Source organism: Lampris incognitus, chromosome 3 (genome assembly GCF_029633865.1).
Source record: "Lampris incognitus isolate fLamInc1 chromosome 3, fLamInc1.hap2, whole genome shotgun sequence".
NCBI lineage: Eukaryota > Metazoa > Chordata > Actinopteri > Lampriformes > Lampridae > Lampris > Lampris incognitus.
The window spans coordinates 90,543,633-90,569,302 of record NC_079213.1 but is presented as its reverse complement, the minus strand read 5'-3'; the positions used below and the strand labels follow the sequence as shown (position 1 = coordinate 90,569,302).

The 25,670-nt window shown below is 44.6% G+C and overlaps 1 protein-coding gene across 1 annotated transcript; it reads right to left on the bottom strand.

The window, feature by feature from the left end:
* Nucleotides 1-8,987: 8,987 nt before the first annotated feature.
* On the bottom strand, nucleotides 8,988-18,730 carry lim2.2 (lens intrinsic membrane protein 2.2). Its single transcript, XM_056277826.1, has 4 exons — nucleotides 18,547-18,730; nucleotides 17,999-18,139; nucleotides 17,634-17,768; nucleotides 8,988-9,058 (listed from the first exon to the last, which is right to left on the bottom strand). The coding sequence occupies exons 1-4, from the start codon at nucleotides 18,722-18,724 to the stop codon at nucleotides 8,988-8,990; spliced, it is 525 nt and encodes a 174-aa protein (XP_056133801.1). The 5' UTR covers nucleotides 18,725-18,730.
* Nucleotides 18,731-25,670: the final 6,940 nt, after the last annotated feature.

Genomic DNA, 25,670 nt, shown 5'->3' with positions numbered 1-25,670 from the left:
CAAAAGGGAGACCTCAACATTCCAAATAGAAAATGGCTACCTAAATGATGCCGTAGAAGAAAAGGTTATTCTATGGCATAGCAAAAGGGAAAGGTCCATTAACAGGACATTAACATTTACATTTACAAAGATTGCAATGTAAATTTCATTTCAACACATCTTTGTAAACACCCCATAATAAGAAACACAGACAAATGTATCATTGCCATTATTACATTTGCATCATATGATATGCTAAATTATATGCCAAATAAGCTAATTTTACTAACAACTTGCTAGAAGACAGTCAGTTGGATTGTTTTGAGTGGCAATCTCAGGTTAATCTGATGTTTCCAGATGACCCAGCCTTCTCACACAAGTCTTCATTCCATTCATTTCAGGTCGCATTCAAGTAAGCATGCTCAGATTTCAGATTTTTATTGACTAACTGGACTGATTCTCAGAGGCTTGCTGGATAGTTTTGACAGCATCTCCTAGGATAAGAGGCATGGCACCAAAGCAGAAGACACTTCCTGTCATGGTCACTTCCAGTCATTATGGGGTCATCTTATTGCAACAATACTAAACTTGCATTTAGTAAACACACAGACATTGACAAATCTGTCATTGACAAAATTATTATTTAATTATTATTTATCAACTCACCAAATTTTAAGTTTAAACAGCAGAATTAAAATGAAAAAAAAAACAGACAGTGGGCATTTTTCTTCTCCGTAAATTATTTCATTTTAAAAAAATCTCAATTTCACAGAGACCCATAAGAAATCACACATGTTAAACCAGAATACAATTTTGCAAACAAATTAACAACTTCAAATATTATTAAAATATATTTTAAAATACCAATTTAAATATTTCTTTTTGTGTTACTGTTGGCATGTTGACCTCATCACTAAATTGACTCGAGTGCTTTGCCTAATGACAGACAATCCCACACTTCTCAACATTAAAATGTCCCATGTTTGTCCTTTGTTTAAACTACCTATACTATGATTAATATAATTAGCCTTTTCACAACATTATGCACCTCTTTTAAACATTACCTAGGACTTACCTTGCAGTGCAATAACTTTAAAATAACAGTGCAATAACAGAACTTTGCAAATAAAATGTAAAAGAAAAAATTGAGCCACAAATAAGTTAGAGAGACCCAATATCGAGGTATTAAGGCATAGCAGAGGAGTGAAATCCACAGTGAAAAGATGAAGCTCGCGACACTGCAGACTCTTCAAAATAATTAAAGCATTTATTTCTGCTAACGTGACATGTTTCGAGACCAGCTCTTCATTGAGAGCTTCATCTTTTCACTTTGGATTTTGCTCTTAGCTCAGCACCTGCCCTGGCCGTGGCCGTTCCTCACCTTCCATAGCAGAAGAGTGAGCCCAATTATTTCCTCTTTTCCAGTTCCTCATCTACAACACTTTTAAAGTGCTCATAGCTCGTGTACACAACACCTTCAAAACCAGTAGTAGTGGATTTCCTAGTTACTGGGCAATAGGTGAATATCTTCTGGCTACTCCCAGCCAGCAGCTTTCTCCTTGGAGGGTGTGTACCGCTTCCGCTGCCCACCACACTGAGGTACTTGGCAAGCACTGCATGGCCTCCTCGACTTGTTGGGCATGACTGGTTTGGTTGTTGGTGCGGCGGGCCGGGCGGTGCTACCACTGTGAAACTCTGACTGCATGATGGCCCATGAAAACTGATGTTTGGAGCCTGAGGCTGTGCAGGAACCACCAGGAGCACAGATGCCCCCGACACCGCAGCTCGAATGAAGGTGGCCTTGGCAGACTTTGGCTGAAGGGGTCGGTGTAGCTCCGCTGGCTGTGGCAGGCTTTGGCTGAATGGGTGGGTTCGCAGGCTCAGCAGTGGCAGACTCTTGATGAATGGGTCGGCTCACAGGCTCCGGCTCTTCAAAATCCAACCTGCAAATATAAAGCATACGATAAGATTAATGTGCATTTACTTTCATTACCACTTAAAAAACTACTCACATCATTTAAAGGTGTACTTGGCTGTTTGAAGCATTACAAATGAGATATATAGTGATGACATAGAAAATCACACTACATGATCACTCAGACCCCACTAGATATATGGTCTATTCAAAACATAACTTAATTAATTAGATTGTCTGATATTCTGCAGAGGTTCCTTTCTGTTTACGTGTCTGTTGTGGTTTGAGGGAAACCATTAAAAAAAAAAACACACACACACAAACAGAATGGTAACTGCAGAAAATTGGACAATCTAGCTTTGTTCTTTTCAATAGACCGTTTATCTAGTGGGGCCTAAGTGATATTTAAGTATAATTATCTGTGTAATCGCTTAACATTTTATTTTTAATCGAGCAAACAGCCTACTCACATCATTTAATCGCTGTAAAGATGTAAACATCTTACCTTCTCTTCTCACCACGCCTTTTCCCAGCGACGTGACGAGGCTGCTGATACTGCACACCGGTTCTCCTTCGGTGCATGGATTTTCATGTGGCGTGTAAGGTTGGACTTTTCAGTGAAGACCTTGTCACACACGCTGCACTGATTTACTCTGTCCATGTTGTTGTTCACCTGGTGGAGTGAAACATGAAGAAATATAAGTAATTTGTCTAAAAGCCCATAAGTATTCTAATAGCCTATTTTGCTATCCAAAACCATGTATATCCTAGTCCTATGAGTTAAACTCATTTTATTTCGTAGGCTACTCTCAAATGGCTTACCCTTTCATTGTTAAAACTCAAATAGATTCTATAGATTGACCGGTATCACACAACACTGTGTTGATACAAAAATATTAGAAAGTGCAATTTAATTTACATGACACTGCACACACACAATATTTCTACAGCAGTTACCGTAAAGAAACCCTTTCTCAATTACAGTTGAAATGAAACTTCAAGAGAATTATTGGGAGACAATATAAAACAGAGGGTAACGTTAGCCTACAATCCACTCGTTCCTCAGAGGCTGTTTTGTATCGGCTGAGGGGCTGAGAAACATAGGCCTACAGCCCGAATTGAGCTGCCGGTAACTTCAGTGGTACACATCAAGTTAGATAAGACAATAATACTGTAAGCTGGACTGTTGTTGGACTGAATAAAGCTAATGAAAGTGTGTGATTTCATGTTGTCTGGCGAGGCTAACAACGGTAGCCTCCCGAGCCAAGTCGCGCATCTCGAGTAACGTTAGACTGACTGACGCTGTTGTCCGATTTCCTAATAATGTCTTAGTAAAACGAAAACCGCTTAATCCATAACAAGAACTTATGTTAAGTATGAAAAAGATTGCTATTAAATTTACCTGGAGTCTCGAAAAACGGTAGGGAGACGGACATCAGTTGAGTCGACAGTTGCCAGTAGGCTAGCGCGCTGTCAGGCGATCGGCCCGTGACGAGGCACGCTGATTGGTCGTTGGGGACGGGTGTGCTGCTTAACTATTGGACGCTGAAAGCTCAACCTCGCTCAACCATTGGTCCAGTTGAGGGAAAACCTCGCTCGCTCAACCATTGGTCCAGTTGAGGGAAAACCTCGCTCAACCATTGGTCCAGTTGAGGGAAGCTCGCTCAACCTTTGGTCCAGTTGAGGGAACCTCGCTCAACCATTGGTCCGGTCGAGGGCCGATAAAGACTTGTAGGCGCTTTCGCTTGGGGAAATGAGTTGGGGCTGGAAGTGGTGTTGGTAAGCCAGCAGGGGGCAATCTTCCCTCTGGTCCTAATAAGAACAACAATAAAATCTCAATGCCACAGTGCAATGACGGGGACACTGTGCTGTAGGAGATGCCGTCCTTCAGATGAGCCGTTAAACTGAGGTCCTGACTCACTGCGGTCATTAAAGATCCCATGGCACTTATCACAAAGAGTAGGGGTTCCCTGGTGTCCTGGCAAAAATTCTCAACCTGGCTCTCTCCATCTGGCCACCTAATCATCCCCCCCATGTAATTGGCTTAATGAGTCCTCCCTCTCCACCTCAAGCTGATCTGTGGTGATCGTTCTGGCGTAAAATGGCTGCCGTGCATCACCCAGGTGTGTGATACATATTGGTGGTGGTTGAGGTGAGTTACCCCTTTCACTGTGAAGCGCTTTGGGTGTCTAAATAAAGTGCTGTATAAATGTAATCCATTATTATTATTATTATTATTATCATACAAATTTCCTTTAACGTCATGCCATAATACAACACAATAAGCGGGCCCATTCCTTGGGCCTAGGGTTAGAATGCGGTAGAAGTCTATTTGATGGATAGTGCCTTTCTTAAGATATGAGATGTTCCAAGTAGTGCGATCTTCTGTAGTTCTGTAGGCTAGCTAACCACTGGTCCAGTAGTCCCAACGTTAGCATTGTTAGCTAATAATAGCTACCGGTAGCTAACGTTTGCTAGCTAGTTAGTTATTTGAATGAAAATATTGCATGGCCAGAGCTAAGGTTGGACAAACATAACTAGCTAGCTACCAGTAACGTTACCGGACGCTACCGATAGTTAGCTTGCCTAGCAGCATTCAAACAACTAGCCAGCAACGTCAGCAACTAGCTAGCAACGTTACCGGGTGGAAGATAGCTAGTTAGCGAGCTAGCTAACGTTACGTTCGCTAACGTTAGTTGCTTGAATGAAAACCACAGCAGAGCTAGACAAAACTATTGGAAATACTATTGGAAATACACCGAGGATACTCACTCTTTATGCCCCCCAATCCAAGATAATTGTGCAGGTAGCAGGTTGACGCTCTCTCGAGTTGTCTGCCTGGTGCGGTGAACTGACCCTGACCCGTGAGTGTGAAGCCAGTCTCTTTTGATGTCAAGTCTGGTGAAGCCAGACAGCAGGCAGGTGCGGGTCACGTGAGGACGCGATATCATTCAAACTTTTAGAAAAAGTAAATTAGTATAAAAATAGAAGAAAGACTTCATTTGCGATTTATTTTGTGATGCTTGTGAATTGGCACACAGTGCCGGATCTCAGCTCCGGTTGACTAGGGGGAGGAGGGGAAGTGCCGGTGTCGGGATCCGGGTAGCTCCGGCCCACTTTAATCACTGACCATAGCTGGTGTTGTTCAGGAGGGAGGATAGTGGAGTAAGAGCTATGCAAAAGAGGGGAGGAGAAAGAGAGTCGCCTTGAAATATGCCGCTATTGATGTTGATCTGCCTTGAATTTAGCGTCCCATCGGTGTATTTTAGAACAAGGGTTGTTTTCCACTGGTCCATATTTGCTGTTAGGAACTGGATAAGGATTGGTGATATTTTGTAGATGTCAAGACATTTTAGTATCCAGTCATGGGGTACAGAGTTGAATGCCTTCTTATAGTCTATCCAGGCTGTTATCAGATTTTTCTTCCTCATTTTTACGTCCTTAATGATGGCCTTGTTTATTAAAAGCTGGTCTTTGCAGCCATAGCTCCCTTTTCAACATGCTTTTTGTTCTATAGGAAGTAGGTTGTTTTATTCCAGGTGTTTGTAAACTCTCCCAGTGATGATGGATGTTAAGATCTTGTAGGTTGTAGGGAGACATGTGATGGGACGATAGTTTTTAGGGTTTTCGGTGTCATCTGTTTTGGAAAGTAGGTAGGTAGTACCAGTTGTGAGCCATTCAGGGTAGGTTTCTGGGTTGCTGATGAATCCATTGTGGGCGTTTATCAGATCTTGGTATAAAGATGGAAAGTTCTTGATCCAGAAGTTCACTATCCCATCATTACCAGGAGCTTTCCAGTTACTGGACTTCTGTATTGCTGTTTTTGTTTCTTCTAGGGTTATTTGTGGCCATTCTTGTTGGTTGGTTTAGATATTCTCTGTTTCTATTTGGCCGATCCATTCAGCATTTTTTTTGTAATTCTTTTGTTTTTCCTAGATGTTGCTCCAGAAGTTCTCTACTTCATCAATTTTAGGGGGTTCTTTGACCTCAATGGACCTTTTCCCTAGTTTGTATAGAATTTCTTTGCATTTTCTTTGTAAGTTTTGTTCTGGTGGAAGAACATTTGTCTCTTATCAAACCTTTTCACTTGTTGGGCTTTTGATTGTAGTTGTTTCAAATTTTCAATGGCTGTTAGTATTTGCTCTTTCTGTTTGATGTTGTGTTTCCTGATGAGTGCTCTTTTTCGTTTTTCTTTGACTGGTTTCTCTTTTTTAATCTCATTTAGTGTAGATGTGTCTCCCTAATTTTGCATATTTCACTTTCAATTTTCTTTTTCCATTTAGGTTAGTTATCCTTTCTTGGTCTGTTCTTCCTCTTTTGTTTGATGCCAAGTGATTCAGTGCTGGCAGAGGCAGTTGCATAGACAAGGTGGTTAATGTCTGTGAGGGACAGCACTTCTAGGAGTTTGTCTTTTATCTGGCTGATGGCTTTATTTTATGTTTCTATGGCTGATTTTGAGTGCTGGTCACTTTTATCTTTGGAATTGGTGGTCTCTGGCCTATTGGGGTTTCTTTGGCTATTTTGTATTTTCTAAGGATGCTTTCTTTCATTGCACTCACTTTCTCATCTTTTTCATCTTTGTTCGGTGGTTTTTGGTCACCTGGCTTATCAGTTCTCTAATTTTTGTGATTCTTATCTTCATTTTGCTCCTCTGGATCTGCGTTTGTATCCCTCTATCAGGTTTTACATTCTAATCTCTCTGCTTTACTCCTGCTTGGATGGCTTGCAGCTCTAGTTCAGTTAGTCTTTTCTTACTGACGATATCACGGCGGACATTTGCAAGTTTGTTGGCGTCTAGATTCAGCCTGTTTGAGGTGTTATTGGCACGCCAGATGTCATAGGTGCTTTGAATTACAGATGTTTTTGGGTTGAAGGAAGCAGTGTAGAAGGCTTCCATGACTTCTTTGTACTCTTCCCTAGATCATTTCTGTCGACTGGCTTTAGTGGGATTTTGAGATGGTGCAACATGAAGGCCTCTTTGAGGAATGTCCTCAGTGTGGTAATCCTCGGGTGCATTTTGGGTAGAGTTTGTTCCAGTAGCACACTTTTCGATCTCAGCCTGGTTTCTCACTGAAGATCGCGGTCCTTGGTAACCCGCGCGACGACTGATGCGGTATGAAGATCTGGTAATTCAAGTTTCCATAATAAAAAAGTTTTAGTGAATTTTAGGTTGCACAACCACCAGTATTTTTTTTAGATACCAGCTCTAGGAGACTTACCGACCAAGGTTAAAGAGCTCTCCTGCCCATGAGGCAGGCTAACCCCCGCCGGATGCCAACCCGGTACTTTATAGCCTCGGGGCTTTTGTTTTTGTCAGAGACCCTTTGGCCGCTTGTATTGCTGGCTTGCCATACTTGCGTTGCCCGGTCCGTGCCACGTGGAGGAGTTGAACTTCTACGGACCTTATTATTATTATTATTATTATTATTACTATTATTATTATTATTATTACAAATAGGGTATTTCCTCCATGTATGCAAGAGGTCTGCTTTTCCTCACAGTACAGCAGGCGGAAACAGTTGTCTTGATGCTAAGTGCTAAACCAGAGACTCTGACTTTCACTAGATAAAGATAGATAATGTACCTCTGGTCTGAGCAAAAAAAGTGAGTTAATATATCCCTGCTTTAAGCCAACAAGCTTAGCTGTCATAAAAATCTTCTCAAACTTTCAGCTATGCCATCTTAATTTGCTAATTATTCATATACCAGCTAGGTTAACTAACCAATATCATGTCACCTCAATGCTGGTGGAATTGCCTTGGGTGGGAGGTCGTGTCAAGACTTGTTCACAAATGCCATTATCATGTTATAAATGCAGTTATAGTCCAGGTACTCGTAAATCAAGAGGGACGGTGGTTTTCTAGCAGCTACATCCACTGCCATGTATTCTGGTCTGTGACCCGGGACGTTCTAGTAGAACAGGTCCTGTGATCACTTCCAGTACAATGGAGGTCTCAGCGAATCATCTTTGGTTTTACTGTTACAGAACTTTCTTTTTTCACATGTAGATTGTGTTGTGGGATTAGCTTGATACTGAAAAAAATTGGAAAGGTTAAAATACAGAATTTGGTCACTTTGAAATCTCAGGTTTAAATTAATCAGTGCTTGTACCAAGGCTGTGGTATGGGATCAATACAGGGCCAAATAGTTTAAGTGCCAACTTTCTATTATATGGATTTTCTACAAGGCCCTTTGTGACTTTGATGTAATAAGCTATTACTTGCAAGGTTATTGGAGAACATCTGAATTAAAACTGGCATCGTTTGATAAAACCAAGGTTGCTGCTGAAAGCCCTTATAGTCTGGTCTGCAATGGGGGTGTTTTATTTCTGTGTGTGTGTGTGTGTGTGCGTGTGTGTGTGTGTGTGCGTGTGTGTGTGTGTGAGAGAGAGAGAGAGTGTCTGAGCGAGAGAGTGTCTGAGCGAGAGAGACAGAGAGAGACTGCCATCTAGTGGACTAACTTTAGAGACCTTGTAATGTATTCAATTTTAGATTGACAGCTTCACTTTCATTTAGTCCAGGTCAGATCGGTGACTGAGGTATAATGTTAACTTACTAACATAATAACACAAACGTCAAACGTGATTATGTGAAACTTTAATGACATCTAGGATGGTTATTTGACTCACTGTGGTTCGTCCTATTTACACTAAGAACAGACAGAACAAATCCCTTATCTGGAAGCCCCTTGGAAAAAAACACATGTCAAATCATGATCTGATCCCCACTTCACCTAATATTTGATAGAATTTTGTTTCAATTAAACAGTCATTCCCCTGACATTTGTTGTTTATGTAATTCCTTTATCACACTTTAGATTAAGCAGTGTCAACTTAGCTGTGTAATCATTAGTTTAGTTTCAATTCTCTGAATATTCAGAGAAAAACAAAAATGCACTCTACTGTCCTTCCAAATCCAAACATTACACCAAATTAACTGAATGTATAAGTCAAACAAATCAGAGTTTCAAAGGCGAGAACCTAATGATTGAAGTCAAATATGCCATTTTATTTTGTTCTAGGCATCCCTGAACTGCGGAAATATCCAATGCAATAGTCTGTATCTGTGGTAGCGTGTAGATGTCCCTCTCTTGTTCAGCTGTCGGGGATGTTTGGAGGGGCAGGTTCTGTCACAGTCTTCTGGTAAGCACAGAGCTGAAACACACCTGAAAGAAAAGAGAGCAAAGAGAAGCCTTTGATCATTGAAATAATAGTCAGAATTATTTTACTGCTAAGTAAAATAAAATACAGATATTTACATAAAAATGTCTATGTGGAAAAGTTATAATGTGCATAAAATGACAAATATCAGGAAGGGTTGCTGAGTGGTAGTGATTGAAATCAAGTAAATTACTCATGATTAACCCTCCACTCCCCAAATTTCTGCATTCAAAAAAACACACTCCTGTAATAGATGTTACAATATGGCCTGGCAGCCTGTCCAGGGTGTCTCCCCGCCTGCCACCCAGTGACTGCTGGGGTAGGCTCCAGCATCCCCGCGACCCTGAGAGCAGGATAAGAGGTTTGGATAATGGATGGATGAAAAATATACTGTGTCTGTAGAATAGCCATTCGTGGTGGAGCAGTACCAGGTAAATAAGAGACCAAGGCATATACCCAGTTTCAACCCAATACAAGTTCAGAGTATAGTCTCCAATATGAACTCCTCCTCCTGCATCCTAGACATCATCCCCACTAAGCTGATCAATGAGGTATTTTCCACTATTAGCCCCATTATTCTGCAAATTCTTAATAATTATCTGGCCTTTGGTTCTTTTCCAGACAGTTTTAAGCATGCCATTGTTCACCCATTGCTAAAGAAACCTAATTTGGATCCCCTGTCTTTAAGTAACTACAGACCAATCTCCAAAATGTCTTGTTTAACTAAGGTTCTGGAGAAAGTAATTTCATCTCAATTGATATCTTTTATGAATACTAACAGTGTTTTTAACAGTTTCCGGTCTAGTTTTAGAGCACTACATAGTACCAATACAGCTTTAGATAAGGTTACTAATGACCTACTGCTGACTGTAGACAGTGGTGACCACTCAATTTAAATTCTTTTAGACTTAAGTGCTGCCTTTGACAGTCGATCACAGTATCCTCTTACATTGCTTAAAGACTTGGGTAGTCATGAAGAGCTCGTCTTTTGGTTTAGTATGCTCTTACCTACCTCTCCAACAGATTTTTTTCTGTTGTTCTTGGTAACTCTAATTCCTCGGTGGCTCAGTTGAGTTGTGGTGTCCCTCAAAGCCCAGTTCTTGGCCCCCTTCTATTTTCTATATACATGCTGCGTCTTGGCCAGGTTATTCAAAATCATGATGTGTTTTACCATTTTTATGCTGATGACATTCAGTTATACATGCCACTAAAACCCACAGATCCTAGCAGCCTAGCAAATCTCACAACTTGCCTCTCTGGCATTAAATCCTGGATATCCCAGAATTTTCTTAAATTCAATGACGATAAATCTGAGGTCATTTTTGTAGTCCCCCAAATTCCACCAGCCCTTTTGGTACTAATCTTGGTGGTCTGTCAAATAGTCTTAAACAGGTGGCTAGGAATCTTGGGGTAATATCCGATGCTAACCTCGGTTTTGATAATCAAATCAAACATGTTGTTCAGTCTCTAATATTAGGTCATTTTTATCAATTGCTGATTTACAAAAAGTTGTACATGTTATTATTTATTCTTGGCTGGATTATTGCAATGCAACGAGTATCAGCAAGGGCTTCCTCCACCGTTTGCAGTTGGTACAAAATGCCACTGCTCGCCTCATTGCCAGGACTAAGAGGTATGACTATATTACTTCTGTGCTTGCCTCCCTACACTGGCTCCCTGTTAGATTTTGAATAATTTAAAAATTTCATTGCTCACTTTTAAGGCCTTAAACAGTCTTGGTCCTGCATACATTTCCGATTTATTGACCTGGTATATGCCTTCTCGACCATTAAGAGCTGCAGATGGATCCCTGCTGGTCTTTTCCAGGTCAGGTTTGTCACAAAGGGTGATCGGGCTTTTGCTGTTAGAGCGCCCACACTATGGAACTCTCTTCCTACTGAACTCAGACATACTAAGTCTCCAACTTCTTTTAAATATTGTCTTAAAACTTGTCTCTTTGTGAAAGCTTTTGCAAATGTTTGATTTTTTTTTTTAATTATTTATGCTGTTTTTATTTTTACTCTTACTTATTTGGTCTTGTTCTTATTTTTGCCTTGTCTGGTTTTATTTCTTTGTAAAGAACTTTGTAACATTGTGTTAGAAAAGGGCTGTTGTGATGTACAGTATTAGGGGAATACACCTTTAAGGACACAGGGAGTTATGGGATAGTAAACAGAGCAGCCACGGGAGCGGGAAGGTAGACGAGAGTCAGTCGGATTATGTGCACGTTATGCACCGAGCGAAATAAACATGCTGAAGTTCCACGGCTAATTCAGAAACGGTGTTATCATCTGTGAGAGTGAAAAGTAGGTCATTACAGCTGTATGAATAAAATCACAGGAAGTTGTATCAGTTCATCTGGACACGTTTATTGAGAGAAACATTTCATCATTCATGTAAGTGACCTCTACGGTCTCAACTGACTGCAGGTATCCCCACCCTTATAAACAATACAGTGGCATAACGACCAACAACAATGATCGGTGATTGATTTCATATACAAATTGCCATGACCATTAATTAACGAGCGTTATAATGGCAATGTGTACTATTCACATAGGATTCGGGAATGGTTGCAATCACAGCATTGTAAGATGGTGACAGATGTACTCTTAGCCCCCCCCCCCCCGAGTTCAGTGATGGTCGTTCCCTCTTCACATAGATTGCTTCTTTGACTCCCCATTCCCCTATCCCAAGGATGTGCACACCCTCATCCTTGAAGTAGTGGCGTAGTGGCCACTGGCCTGTAGATGGGTGTAGACTGCGGAGTCCTGGCCTGACGCGTTAGCTCTCCTGTGTTGCGGCATCCTCTTGGCCAGTGTCTGTTTGGTTTCCATGATGTCACAGCCGGCACTTAACAGCGTACACTATATTGTTCCATTTGTGCCGAGGGACGCGATCCTTGGGGTGGACCAATTTCTAGAGCAGCGTGTTTTGGGGTTTGAAAACAACTGAGACGCGATGTTTGGAAAATACACGTCTCAACAGTTCCGAAACTCTCGCCACATAAGGAATCACCACTGGTTTATGCTTAGGCAGCTGTTGTCCTTCCCCACCGTGTCAGGGGTGAGGAGCAATCCCATATTAAACAGGCCCTGGTTAAGTGTGGTTATCCTAACTGGGTGTTTGTCAAAGCCAGGAAGATACCCAAACAGTGCAACAGCCGATTGAAGAGAGAAGGACAACTGCTGAGAAGGACAACAGGTGATTCCATATGTAGCAGGAGTGTCAGAATAGATGAGACGAGTATTTTCCAAACACCGCGTCTTGGTTGCTTTCAAATCCCAAAACACGCTGCGCCAGAAATTGATCCACCCAAGGATCGCGTACCCCAGCACAAACAGCGCAATATAGTGTATGCTGTTAAATGCCAGGAGGATTGCCGTGACTTGTGCATCGGTGAAACCAAACAAATGCAGGCAAGGAGTATTGTATTTAGAAATCACGTCAGGACACAGCGCTGTCGCTCGATACAACCTCTCCGTGGCATTCTTTATTTAGACTGACACAGCATCAAAGGCAGACCCGATCAAACAACCCAGAGCCCGCAGGCATCACCAATCGATCCCAGCACAATAGAACAGCACCAAATCAAATGCAGCACTGTCGATGTGTGCAGACATAACATCCCCCCCCCCCCCGGCAGGATTTCAAACACAAAGTCCTCTAGGTGGCCAGGGCGTAAATGTGTGCGAACAGGTCGCGGGGTGGCCTGAGGCTGGGCAGGCCGAGGTGGAGAGGGAGAAGGCAGGGGAAGCTGAGGCCCAGGAATGTCTGGGGCCCGTGTAGGAGCTGCATGAAGCCCCGGGGCATCTCGCCATGCTGAGGGAATGGCTAAGGTTTTGTCACCAGCTGTGTGTGGCGGAGCTGACACCTTCCGTAGACGACTGGAGTGCCACCGAGTGCCATCGCTGAGGAGGTAAGTGGCTGGGCCCAGCTGACGGGTGACTTGGAGAGGAGAGGACCAGTATGAAGCCATTTTATTGTCCCTGTGGGGCCTGCGGACCCTGACCAAGTCTGACACATTGATGTCTGGCACCCTGGTTCGTTTGGACTGGTCAAACCGTTGCTTCATCCACGTCTGCTGACAAGTGACTGAGGCTCTGACCCCAGAGGGAGGTGCCTGAGATGTGGAGGGGCGGAGCCTGTCAAGGGGCATGCACAGTTCCCGGCCTAGCATGAGAGAGGCTGGGGAGACGCCTGTGGTCGAATGCTGTGTGGCCCGATAGTGCAGAAGAGTGTGACGGATGGCCTGCGTGAAAGAGCACCCTTGGGCCATGTGTGCTCTGAGGCCGTTCTTCAGTGACCGGTGAAAACGTTCAATGCCGCCATTGGCCTGGGGGTGGTAGTACGCAGTGCGTATATGACGGATGCCCTTGCTTTCGAGATAAGCAGTGAACTCAGCAGAGACCAGCGGAGGGCCGTTGTCAGTGGTGATGGTCTTTGGGAGGCCCCAGCGAGAGAAAAGAGAGTCCAGGAAGTCGATGATGATCTGTGAGGTCACAGTGCCGGAAGTGGTGAGTTCAGGCCATTTTGAGTGTAGATCGTAGGCGACCACCATGAGGCGTTGGTGGTGGGGAACTCCATGGATCTCACCACAAATGTCCAACTGCAGGTGTTCCCAGGGCTGAGAGGGCCAGGCGAGAGGTTGCAGGGGTGGGGGAGCCTGGTGGCCAGTCTTGCCACTCACAAGGCAGGCAGAACAGTCCTTCACCAGAGCCTCAATATCTCTGTCTATCCCCGGCCACCACACCAGGTCTCGGCAGCGCTGTTTCAGTTTCACAATGCCCAGGTGGCCTTCATGCGCCGTATTCAAAACACGTGCACGGAGAGCAGCTGGGACCACTGTGCAAAACCCACGTGCCACGCAGGTGTCGTTCCAGCAGGAGAGCTCCTGTCTGACTCGGGCGAACGCAGCCAGCTCCTCTGGGACCTTGTGAGGCCAGCCGTTCTGGATGTAGGTGCGGAGCTGGGAGAGGACAGGGTCCTGTTCTGAGGCTGCCCTCAGCTCCTGCAGAGAGACAGTGGCCTGGAGGGGTGTGTGTAGCATTTGGACAATGTCCTTTTCCACACAGTCAGTGTCCGTCTGTGGAGCTGGGGTGGAGACAGAACGAGAGAGCAGGTCGGCGACAACATTGTCTCTGCCTGGGGTGAACTGCAGGCTGAAGTTGTACTGGCGGAGGCGGTCAGATCAGTGGTGCAGCCTCAGGGGTTTGTGGCCTGTCCCAGATGTGGACAGCAGCGCTGTCAGGGCCTGGTGATCTGTCCTGAGGGTGAAGGAGCGGCCATAGAGGTAGAGGTGCCACCTTTCACAAGCCCAGATACAGGCTAACGCCTCACGCTCACCCACGGAGTACCGCTACTCGGTCAGGTTGAGGGCACGGGAGGCGAAGGTGATGGGCTTCTCCACACCGTTCTGGGTTTGAGACAGCACAGCCCCTATCGCTGTGGCTGATGCGTCACAGGTCACAAAGGTGGAGCTGGAGATGTCGAAGCGAGCCAACACTGGTGGTGAAGTCAGTTGAGTCTTGAGATCACGCACAGCGTCACTGCATGCCTTTGACCACACCCATGGCTCGTCCTTACACAGCAGCTGGCGCAGGGGGGCTGTGGTCGCAGAGTACTGGGGAAGAAACCTCAGGTAGTAACTTGTCATACCCAGGAAGGAGGCGACCTGGGCGGCCAAGCTGGGCTCAGGGATGGCCTGAATGGCGTCCACGTTTGATTGTAGTGGAGTTACACCGCTCGCTGACAGCCAGAACCCCAGGGGCGGAGCTGAGACCGAAAGGCATCCTGGTGTAGCGAAACACTCCTGCATGTGTCACAAAGGCTGTGAGGTTTCGGCTGCTGGGGTGGAGGGGCACCTGTAAGTACCCCTGTCTGAAGTCGAGCTTGGAGAACACCTCAGAGCCATAGAACTGAGCAGTGAGTTCTTCTGAGGTGGGCAGTGGATACTTATCAGGGACCACTGCCTTATTTACTGCACGTAGACCGACGCAGACACGCAGGCCCCCCGACTTCTTCTTAGCCACCACGAGGTTTGAGACCCAAGGTGACGCGTCCACCGGTTGGTTCAATGATGCCAGCTTCCAGCAGTTGTTGCAGCTCGGCGGAGACCCCATCACGGAGAGCCAACGGGATGCGGTGCAGTGGTTGGATGACAGATTTCACAGCAGGGTTGAGGAGAGGTTGATGGGCGAAGGCGGAGAGGCAGCCCAGCCCCATAAACAGCGATGGCCACTTCTGCTGCCAAGGTGTGGCAACAGTCAGGATTGCTGCCCCCCTTGTGTCTAAGAGGGAGAACCCCAGAGCGGAGAACAGGTCCAGGCCCATCAGGTTGGCCCCACGGCGTGCCACATGAAAAACTGCATTGGGCACCAGCTTGGTTCCATAGCAGACAGTCACTTGGAGAGAGCCAACCAGATCGATTTTGGAGTCACCATACCCACAGAGGACAGCTGAGGGTGCAGACAGTGGCAGTGAACCGAAAAATTGACTGTAGGTATCAACATTCAGGAGAGACATACCTGCACCGGTGTCCCTCAGCAGGGGGATGCACACATCATTAATGTTGACTGTGCATGATTTGAATGACACTGGCCCAGAACTCACCTTGTGAATGACGGCGGTTGAAGACTGGGGGGTGTGGCCCTCTGACCCAGCCGGGGAAGATCGACAGACGTTGGCAAAGTGATTGTGCTTACCGCAGCTACGGCATGTCTGGCCACGGGCAGGGCAGTTCTGAGCCCTTGAAACATGAGACCGAGACCCACAGTTACCACAGGACTGTTGAGGGCGGGGCCGAGAACGCCGTCGTTGCAGTTGCAAGACGTCCCCAGTGGAGTCGGCGCCCGCCTCGCTCTGGCTGGGTTGCGTCCCGAGGGGCAGCCGTGAGTAGAGGGAGGAGTCGTTGGCAGCTTGACTGGAGGTGGCCACTTGCTGTGTATTTAGCATAGCAGCACACTCAGCTGCTCCCTCAACCTGTAGTGCGATGGACAGCAGCAGATCGTCTTTTTCCACCAGGAGAGTCTCACGCACCTTTGCGTTATTGGTGAGTTCGATTAGCTGGTCGCGAACCATCTCGTCCTGAAGCGCGCCAAACTTGCATGAGCTAGCTAGCCCTCGCAAATTAGCTACGTACTGCCGCACAGACTCACCAGGCAGTTAGTGTCGCTGACGGAATATAAATCGCCGAAGGAGGGCACTCTGTGGAGCAGCGAAATGGGTGCTCATAAGTCCCACAGCTTCGTCAAAGCTTGTGACGTTCCCCAGAGTCCCGAGCACACGATGACCCTCTGCTCCCAAGCAGTGTAGCAACAGAGCCGTCTTCCTAGCCTGGCTCACGTCGTCGAGCCCTGAGGCGATGATGTAATTTTCAAAACTATGTAGCCATCGAGTCCATGGTACCGGAGGCTCGCCAGGTAATGCCAGGAAGGGGGCAGGTGGTGGGAGAGAGATATCAGCCATCCTCGTCGCCAACATTGTATTTAGATATCATGTCAGGACACAGCGCTGTCGCTCGACACAACCTCTCCGTGGCATTCTTTATTTAGACTGACACAGCATCAAAGGCAGACCCGATCAAACAACCCAGAGCCCGCAGGCATCACCAATCGATCCCAGCACAATAGAACAGCACCAAATCAAATGCAGCACTGTCGATGTGTGCAGACATAACAAGGAGGATGGCACAACACAGAAGCGCTAACACGTCAGGCCAGGACTCCGCAGTCTACAACCATCCACCCACATCTTCGAAGATGAGGATGTGCACATAGGGGGGAACACTGGTTTGAACGGGGAGTCAACAAGGCCATCTGTGTTAAGAGGGAACAACCGTCACTGAAGGGGGGGCGCTTAAGAGTACATCTGTCGCCATCATACAATGCTGTAATTGCAACCATTCCCAAATCCTCTGTGAATAGTACACATGGCCATTGTAACTCTAGTTAATGCTCACAGCAATTTGCATATGAAACCGATCATTGTTTTCGGTCGTTATGCCACTGTATCGTTTATAAGGGTGGGGATACCTGCAGTCAGCTGAGACTGATGATGTCACTTAGATGAGTGATGAAACGTTTTCTTTTTTTTCTTCTTAAATTTATTTCTGATTTTTCCCGTTTTCTCCCAATTTAGTGGCCAATCACTCCCAATTCTAGTTCAAACAACCACGCTCGTACTGTATGCGTTCGCCGACTGCATCTCTCTGGCCGGCAGTCTCGACGGAGACGCCTCGCCCCTTTCGCGACAAGGCGAATCCAGGCCGAACCACTGCTTTTCTCGACACACAGAGACGCATTCATGTGACGAACACAAGCCGACTCCGCCCCCTCCCGAAGACAGCGTTGCCAATTATTGCTGCTTCATCGAATCCGGCCATAGTCGGATCTGACGAGACCGAGGCGCGAACCCCGGTCCTGATGAAACGTTTCTCTCAATAAATGTTGTGTCCAGATGAACTGATTCAACTTTCTGTGATTTCCTTACCTGGATTATTGAGCATGCATAAAAAGATAAAGCCTATAAATAAAAATTATTATTATTATTATTATATAACAGATAGGCTTTTTTTTTAACCTGCAGCAAAGGCCAAGATGATGGCCACCCAGCCTATGATATAGGACCAGGAAAATCGCCAGTCCAGAAAGCGTTTCCCAAAGAAGGTGACTGTCACTCCGGTGTAAATGGCCAATGCTAGCAGAGCCAGGAAACCTGAGAATTCAGAAAACGAGAGTAAAGTCAGACAATAGACAAAGGGCCTGTGGCCATGGTGATAATGTCCGATGACTAACCTCAAAGATTATTTTGAACCAAACAACCACCTCAACCTTTACATCCATCAAGCAAAAGCTTTTAGCTCCATTCCAAAAAAATACCATCCCTGACTTAACTGTAGGCACCCTTGGCACTCAATTTTTCTCTCCTTGTCCACTGTGCATTACCTGAAAGGACAAGGGCGATGCCCCCAGTGCGGACCCTCCTGTTCTTGGTACCATTGGCAAAGGCACTCAAGCCAAGCACCACGCCTGCAAAGCAGCTGAGCACTGCCAATAACATGAAGGCTCGCGTGGCATCCCAGAAGGCTTTACACAGAGACCAAAAGAAATGAGAAAGTTTGGCTTAGTTTAGTTTAGTTTAGTTTAGCTTAGCTGTGATGATAAAACACAGCGATAAAGCAATTGAGTGTAATGGTAGTTCAAAGAAAGAGGGATTGGCAGATAAAATAAAAAATATATAAAATGCTTAAACCAGCTTCAATCATAGTGTTCATAGGCCTGCCTGTGAATGTTATTGACCGTGCCGCTGAATTTAATTCTGTTGGGTTGTGTTGTGACCCTACATGAGCGCAGTCTGACAGAATCTGAGAATGATCTCAGAATCTGTTCTGTTCATCTTAGCTTTATTTTTTCCAGTGTGAATTGAGTCAAATACAACAAATTGGATTCTGTTTGCACTGCAATTCAAACTTGAATAACTGTCATCCACTCACCTACAGTGATGGTGTGGGCATGGCACTTGTGATTGATGCAGAACCTCCAGAGCCCCTGATTGGCTGAGCTGCCTGAGTAACGGTACTGCATCCAGAAGTCCGTTGCAGTGGAGACGATAAGGAGCACAAGGGCAGCGACGCCGCAGAGCGTGCCCCCTCCAGCTAAAGTGTACAGCATTTAGGAGAAAGCTTGGGGTAGCACAATCCTCCTAAATGCTCAGCGACTGTTGGGGGAATGAGACAGGGCAAGGCAAAGAGGGCAGTTAATGCAGACTTAATAGTTGTGATTTACAAAATAATGCCAAACACAGTTGAGTCGCAACTGTTGAATATTATTTCTCTGCGGGACGGATTTGCTGTTCTTCTGCAGTCTTTATATTACCAGGAAATGATCAATAGGTATTGTTAAAAGATAGTTTTCAAACATTTAGGCCTGGAACAAAGCTTGCTTATAATTTACAATTTAAATCATGATAAAGATCATCTTTAATCTTTTTAACCAAACTAATCAAATACTTCTTAAAGCAGTTCAGTAACTTATAAAGGCATGCTGAAATTCACATCGTTGCAGACTGAAATCTTTATCTCCACGTCAGGTAAGAAACTCACTCACTGAAACACTATCAACAAAGCAAATGACCTAAAATGGCAACACGTCAACGGGAGTGCTGATCAGGCAATTCGGAGCCATTGTCCAACACTAATTCCCTCAAGCGCATCCATCGCATGCTAATCTTCTAAAGCTGAGCAATAGAGCTGGCAGCATTGTTGCTCTCTCCACCATGCAATGAGCTGTAATCATCCCATACGTTAAAAGTGATTTCAATTCCCAGACATATGCCTCAGTTCTCCAACAACGTTACCGAAATCCCTTTGAAATGACATATGCAAATCTTAGTCAGACACTGCGGCCTGAAACACGGTTAATCTGAAACACTTGAACCCGAGACTCGGTTTACAAACTATAAAGATCTATCGCCCCAGATGTAAAATGGGTCTTCATATATCAGCTGTCCTGTCTCCAGTCTTCATCTCAAAACACACTTCAAGAATGCTAAATGCCATTTTAAAACTCCCAAAATTTGTGATTCTTTGCTACACTGCCAACCAAATCGAAACTCCTTGGCAGAACAATTGCTACAGTTTTGTAAGATCCATAATAGTTCAAAAAAGATTTTCTGATACCTCAGTGTTGGTTTGTCTGTCTTTCTCTCTCTTTCCTGGGTTCCTGACTGCCGGCGTGTGCTTATGCTTTTTAAGCCCTGCCCTCCTCTCGCTCATTGTCCGCCCCACAATAGAGGGAATGATCGAGCGCAACATGTGAACAAAGGTACTGTAAATCCCCCTTCACTGCTCTCTTTCTCTTTATTTCTCTCTAGTCCCCTCATTCTACATCCCTCCATCACCCTTCCCATCACTCATCCTTCCCTCCCTTCCTCTCTCTAACCTCTTTGCACTCTGACTCTCTCAGTTTTGTCTGTCTCAGTTTTGCCTGCCTATTGCACCTTATTATATTCTTACATGGTCTTTCCCTGCAGGTTACCGATTATCTCCAGCAGATAGGGGCGTTAAGGGACTCTTTTGTAGTCAAGGCCATGACCTTAGGGCCCAGGGCTGATCCGTTACAGCGAGGAGCTTCGACTGTCCAAACACTGGGCACTGACCCACACACCACAGCGCTTCACAGCTGGATAAAGAACCTGGGCCAGGTTTACAAAAGCTTACTGCAAAGGCAGCGGGGAAAGAAATTTTGCCTACACACCACAGTGGTTGATACATCCCAAATTTGTCAGCTCCCTAGGTAACGTATGCAAGCACACTGGACCTGATGGGACGAACCGCTGATAGAGAACAAGGGTGAGGATTAACCGTACATAGAAACGCGGCTTCAATGTTAAAGGAAGTGGTGGAACATGTGAGGACAGGTCTGTCATTGCGGCTAGTGAGAGGACGCTTCCAACTGCAGAGGACTTGTTGAATTAGCACTACTACACCTCCAGAAGACTTGAAAAGGGAAATTTAGGCATCGAGACACCATCCTTTTTTATAGATACACAGATCTGAAATAATCATACATCGATATGGACATTTGTTATTTCAAAAAGGCATTTGTGCGAGTTTAAAGGTCACAAACCCCAAAGTAGATGTACATTCTGGTTGTGCTCGGCCGATATTATCTGGAGCAGACGTTGTCTGGCCAGGGTGGTTGGTGAGGTGACAACAGTAAAAATACTGAAACCTATAATGAGACAAGACATCATGTTGACATTATGCATTTGTGCTGCCAATTTCAAATTAAACACTGAAATTAAACTGGTCTGCAGATTCCTTGGGAACTCCCAATAGGACCACTGGCAATGTCAAAAATGTTATTCTAAAGGATTTCAGCATGAGCGTAAAAACAAATTCAAATGGGAGCTCTGAGATATTAGGGCAGAGGTTAATTTTGGGAGAGTTATTCGGTCATATCATTATTTGTGATAAAGCACATAAAACTTGAATAGTCCTTATTGATGGCCAGCAGAACAAACCATATCTAATAATAAACAAACGCATTAACAGATTGCACCAACTAACAAAAATGACAAAGGAGCCAAGTGGAGACATGTAATCTACATGTTTACAATAAGTTTATTGACCACAAATTTAAAACACACACCCCAAAAAAAAAAACCCAACAACAACAGAAAAAAATAGATCATTTTGCATGACCAAATGTGTTGCCATATTTACAAAGAACAGGCGCCCGACCGACCAGAGGAGGCGCTAGTGCAGCGATCAGGACACATACCCACATCCGGCTTCCTAGGGAAGCACGACCAAGCCGGAGGTAACGCGGGAATTCGAACTGGCGATCCCCGAATCCCGGCGATCCCCATGTTGGTAGGCAACGGAATAGACCACGCTAACTGGACGCCCAGTATTTTATTTTGTAAATATCACGGCAATCGTCAATGCCGGTATATCCCGACACCCCTAAACTATTCTAAAACAGAATTTATGACGTCACAGTTTTAACAAGAGCAACAACAAAACAATAGTAATAATAATAATAATAATAATAATAATAGTAAAACCAAAATTATCACCAGCTTCTCGTGACAACAGAAAAATATTTACCAAAACAATGTGATAGTTTCACCCCCAAGGCAGTTTCATCATTTGTCTCACGTTTCTCTGAAAAACCCATTGCTGTGCAAAATGAATTTTTAAATTGAAAAAAGAAAAACATCCATCTCAAAGAGTGGCATCACCCCCCTGTATCAGCTGACTGTCTGCTTCTCTCATCTCTGAAAAATGCTCAGAAACGGGACACGTTGGATGCAAGTCTGCTATTAATGCAGAGTGGTTGTTGGGATCAGACTGTCTCTGTGATCAGTAACATTCATTCTTTCAAAGTGTGTCAAGTCTGGACAAATTACTTTGACTCTTAAGCATTGAACGCCTAGGGTAGAGTTCATCTTTCAGGGGTGCAATGATGGCAGGTTTGTTGGAGGAAAGGGGGTTTTATCATATTTGTACAGACACAATAACAGACACACATTGTCAAGGCTTGACTATCCAAAGGAGTTAAATCAGGTGCAACTGGACTTGGTGTATATCCGTAAAGACGTTTCGCTTCTCATCCAAGAGGCTGCCTCAGTTCGTGCCTTTCTGATTAGACCAAGCTAGTCTGACTGGCTGGTGATGAGACTCAGAATTTAGCAAGTCCAGTTGCACTTGATTCAACTCCTTTGGATAACCATGACCTGGAGGAATGAGAACATTCACAGACATGTCAAAGATTGATGTATTTCATTACATTGTATCCATACGTTTCAGTGTATCACACTGCATTACCCTGGAAGTGTTTGTAGCTGCTTTTCCGGTGGCTCAGTTAGGATCTTCTTTCGCGTTGTCAAACTTTTGCTTATGTCCATGAATGATTTGTTTTTGGTCTGTGGTAGGACAATGAAAATGTACACAGCTCCTGAAGAACAGATCACCATAAACACCAGGGAGGTAAAGGTTTGTAACACCTCCTACCACAAACAAAGAAACAACCACACACCAAATCAGAAGTGGGCCACTTAAAAAAAAAATTACCCAGTAAATAACGGCATCATAGCTTTGGATTGTTGATCCAAAAAATACAGAATTGAACAGCTTTACTCTAAAATGGGACATTGTCCCTTTGAAAAACTGATGCTAAAATGTCAGCATCCAAGTAAGTAACAACTCTTTGGCATACAAAACAATTGATTTTCAAGATAAACTGATCTATTTCTTTTAAATTTGACTGAACACTAGAGGGAAAAATCAAACGCTATATAATAGCACGATATAATGTTACTCATTTCACTTGACATTAGTTGAGACACAGACCTGAATGAAAGGCAGCACCAGGACCCATGTGAAGTTGAACAGCCAAAACACAGTTCCACCAACCATGGAGGCAGCAGGTCAGTAGGCTTGTTCAAAAAGTTAATTGGCCAGAGTGAAAGCCGTCCCAGCTGGAACAGAAGTTAATCATGATATCAACTGGGAAATACTGGCTTGGGGTAAACGCTTGGGACTCCCTTTTTACGGACAGGCCATGTTAAAGTTAGTATTCCTGATCATCAGAGCAAGATCCTTCTCTGCTCTCTCGGTTTTTATGTCACTCTGCATATAAGCATCTTCACCAAAGTGGATTTATGTTAATGAACAGATTATTCCCAAATCTGTCACAGGACTATGTACATTACCAGGGTTATAAAATTCTGAAGTCGGGGGGGGGTGATGTGTTGCTTTGTCATAATTTTCCATCTTAAGGTAGTATGTACTATGTATGACCTTTGTGTTTGTAATGATAAGTGGATAGATGGGATGTGAGTAAGCAGGAACATGTTAAACACTACTGGCTGAGGATAGCACTAGCACTGATAAGTTAGGCAATTTGATTCCAGGTTGGACCATCAGTGCTAATCACACACAGGCTCATTATCATCTATTGAAAATAATATTTTCACGTGCTGTACACCATGACAAAGTAGGCAATTTGATTCCAGGTTGGACCATCAGTGCTAATCACACACAGGCTCATTATCATCTATTGAAAATAATATTTTCACGTGCTGTACACCATGACAAAGTTTGACGGCATACCATTAGATTGGAGTGAGTTAGCCTGTTGATTAAAATAACACGGTGGCGACAATGGTGTGATAACAAACATCCACAGAATTGTATTGGAGAATGACTTTATGAACTCAATAACATAAATGTTTAGATGAGATTAAGGGAACCCACATCATTACCTGGACCAATAGCAAAGAAGATGTGTGTTGCCAATAAACAACCAAAGCTGAGGAAGGGCATCCATGATGCTCTGTGCTGAAGGGAACATGCAGTAGAAAGTCAAAAACTGACACATCGCATTGGCAATTAATGGCTAAATGAATTAAGATATTTAGATGTTGTAGAGATTGACAGACAGGTGGATAAATGAATGGATGGGTGCCAGGGTAACAGCAAGGACAACTCAGATTTGAAAAGTATGCAGCATGCAGCACTTCACTTCTGATTCCGGTGTGGGAAGATGATGCCACAAACTTGTGTTTGCGGCGGCTTCACCCAGTACCGTCCATGCAGTGTCTTTGTCCACGTCTTTGTCTAAGTTTGTATATTTGATGGCTGGGAGAGCTGGCGTTGGATCAGCTGGGGGAACCTGGTCTGCTGCGTTCGGTGGGCCCAAGAACCATGGCCCTGCCTGGATCTGTGCCCGAAGAGGAAACACTGAGAGCAGTCTGACAGGACACGGAAGCGGGGCAGGCTAAGCTTACTGCTAGCCCATACAAACCGGCAGTTCCGACAGTCATCCTGGCCGGTGTTCGTTCTCTTGGACAATGATTTTTTTTGTTTTTTTTTGCTTAGTTTGGATATATATGTGTTCTTAGTTTGGATATATGTGTTCTTAGTTTGGATATATTTGTTCTTGGTTTGGATGTATGTATTCTAGTTTATGCGTTCTAGTTTGGATATATGTGTTCTTGTAGTTTTTGGATATGTTTTTTTCTTCTTCTTTGTGTTGCACTGCTGTGGCCTGGGGGAAATGATATTTCCTTTCATTTCATGAATGCACGTACATGAAGTGAAATGACAGTGTTTCTGATCCCTGATTCAAGTAATATGCAATATGACTTAGCATTAGGGATAAGTGGATCTGCTTGTACATACATATGGACTGTACTTATAGTTCACCAATACTTTATTAACAAAACAGAGCAAAATTCCCTGGACAGTACATACACAGAAGCAGAAAACACAGGTGGCAGCTGGGATGGAGGTGGTTTAGCAGCAGCAAAGCAATCATTAAACTGCAGCATAAACTGGTTTCCTCCAGTTAAGTAGCCTGTCTTTAAGCATGGGCAATTGTAATCGGTGAATGGCTGAGGCCCGGTTGATCAGAGTTCCCAAGAGTTCCCTGACATAACGCACTCCACCCATAATGACAATGAATAACACCAATTTGTGAATATCAATAAAGGTGTTAAAAATAAAGGCGGTTGGCAGCTGAGTGTGAAATGGCCAGGATGAGAGTCAGCACCTCCAAGTCTGAGGCCATGGTTCTCGATCGGAAAATGGTGGATTGCTCCCTCCGGGTTGGGGATGAGTTGTTGCCTCTCGGGGTCTGGTTCACGAGTGAGGGGAAGATTGACAGGAGGATTGGTGCAGCATCAGCAGTAATGCAGACGTTGTACTGGACTGTTGTGGAGAAGAGGGAGCTGAGCTGGAAGACAAAGCTCTCAATTTACCAGTCAATCTTCGTTCCAACTCTCACCTATGGTCATGAGCTTTGGGTAGTGACCGAAAGGGCGGGATTGCGAATACAAGAAGCTGAAATAAGTTTCCTCCGTAGGGTGTCTTGGCTCTGCCTTAGAGATAGGTGAGGAGCTCGGACATCTGGAGGGAGCTCGGAGTAGAGCTGCTGCTCCTTCGTGTTGAAAGAAGCCAGTTGAGGTGGTTTGGGCATCTGATTAGGATGCCTCCCGGGTGCCTTCCTTTGGAGGTTTTCCAGGCATGTCAACTGGGAGGAGACCCCGGGGTAGACCCAAAACTTGCTGTAGGAACTACATGTCCAGTCTGACCTGGGAACACCTTGG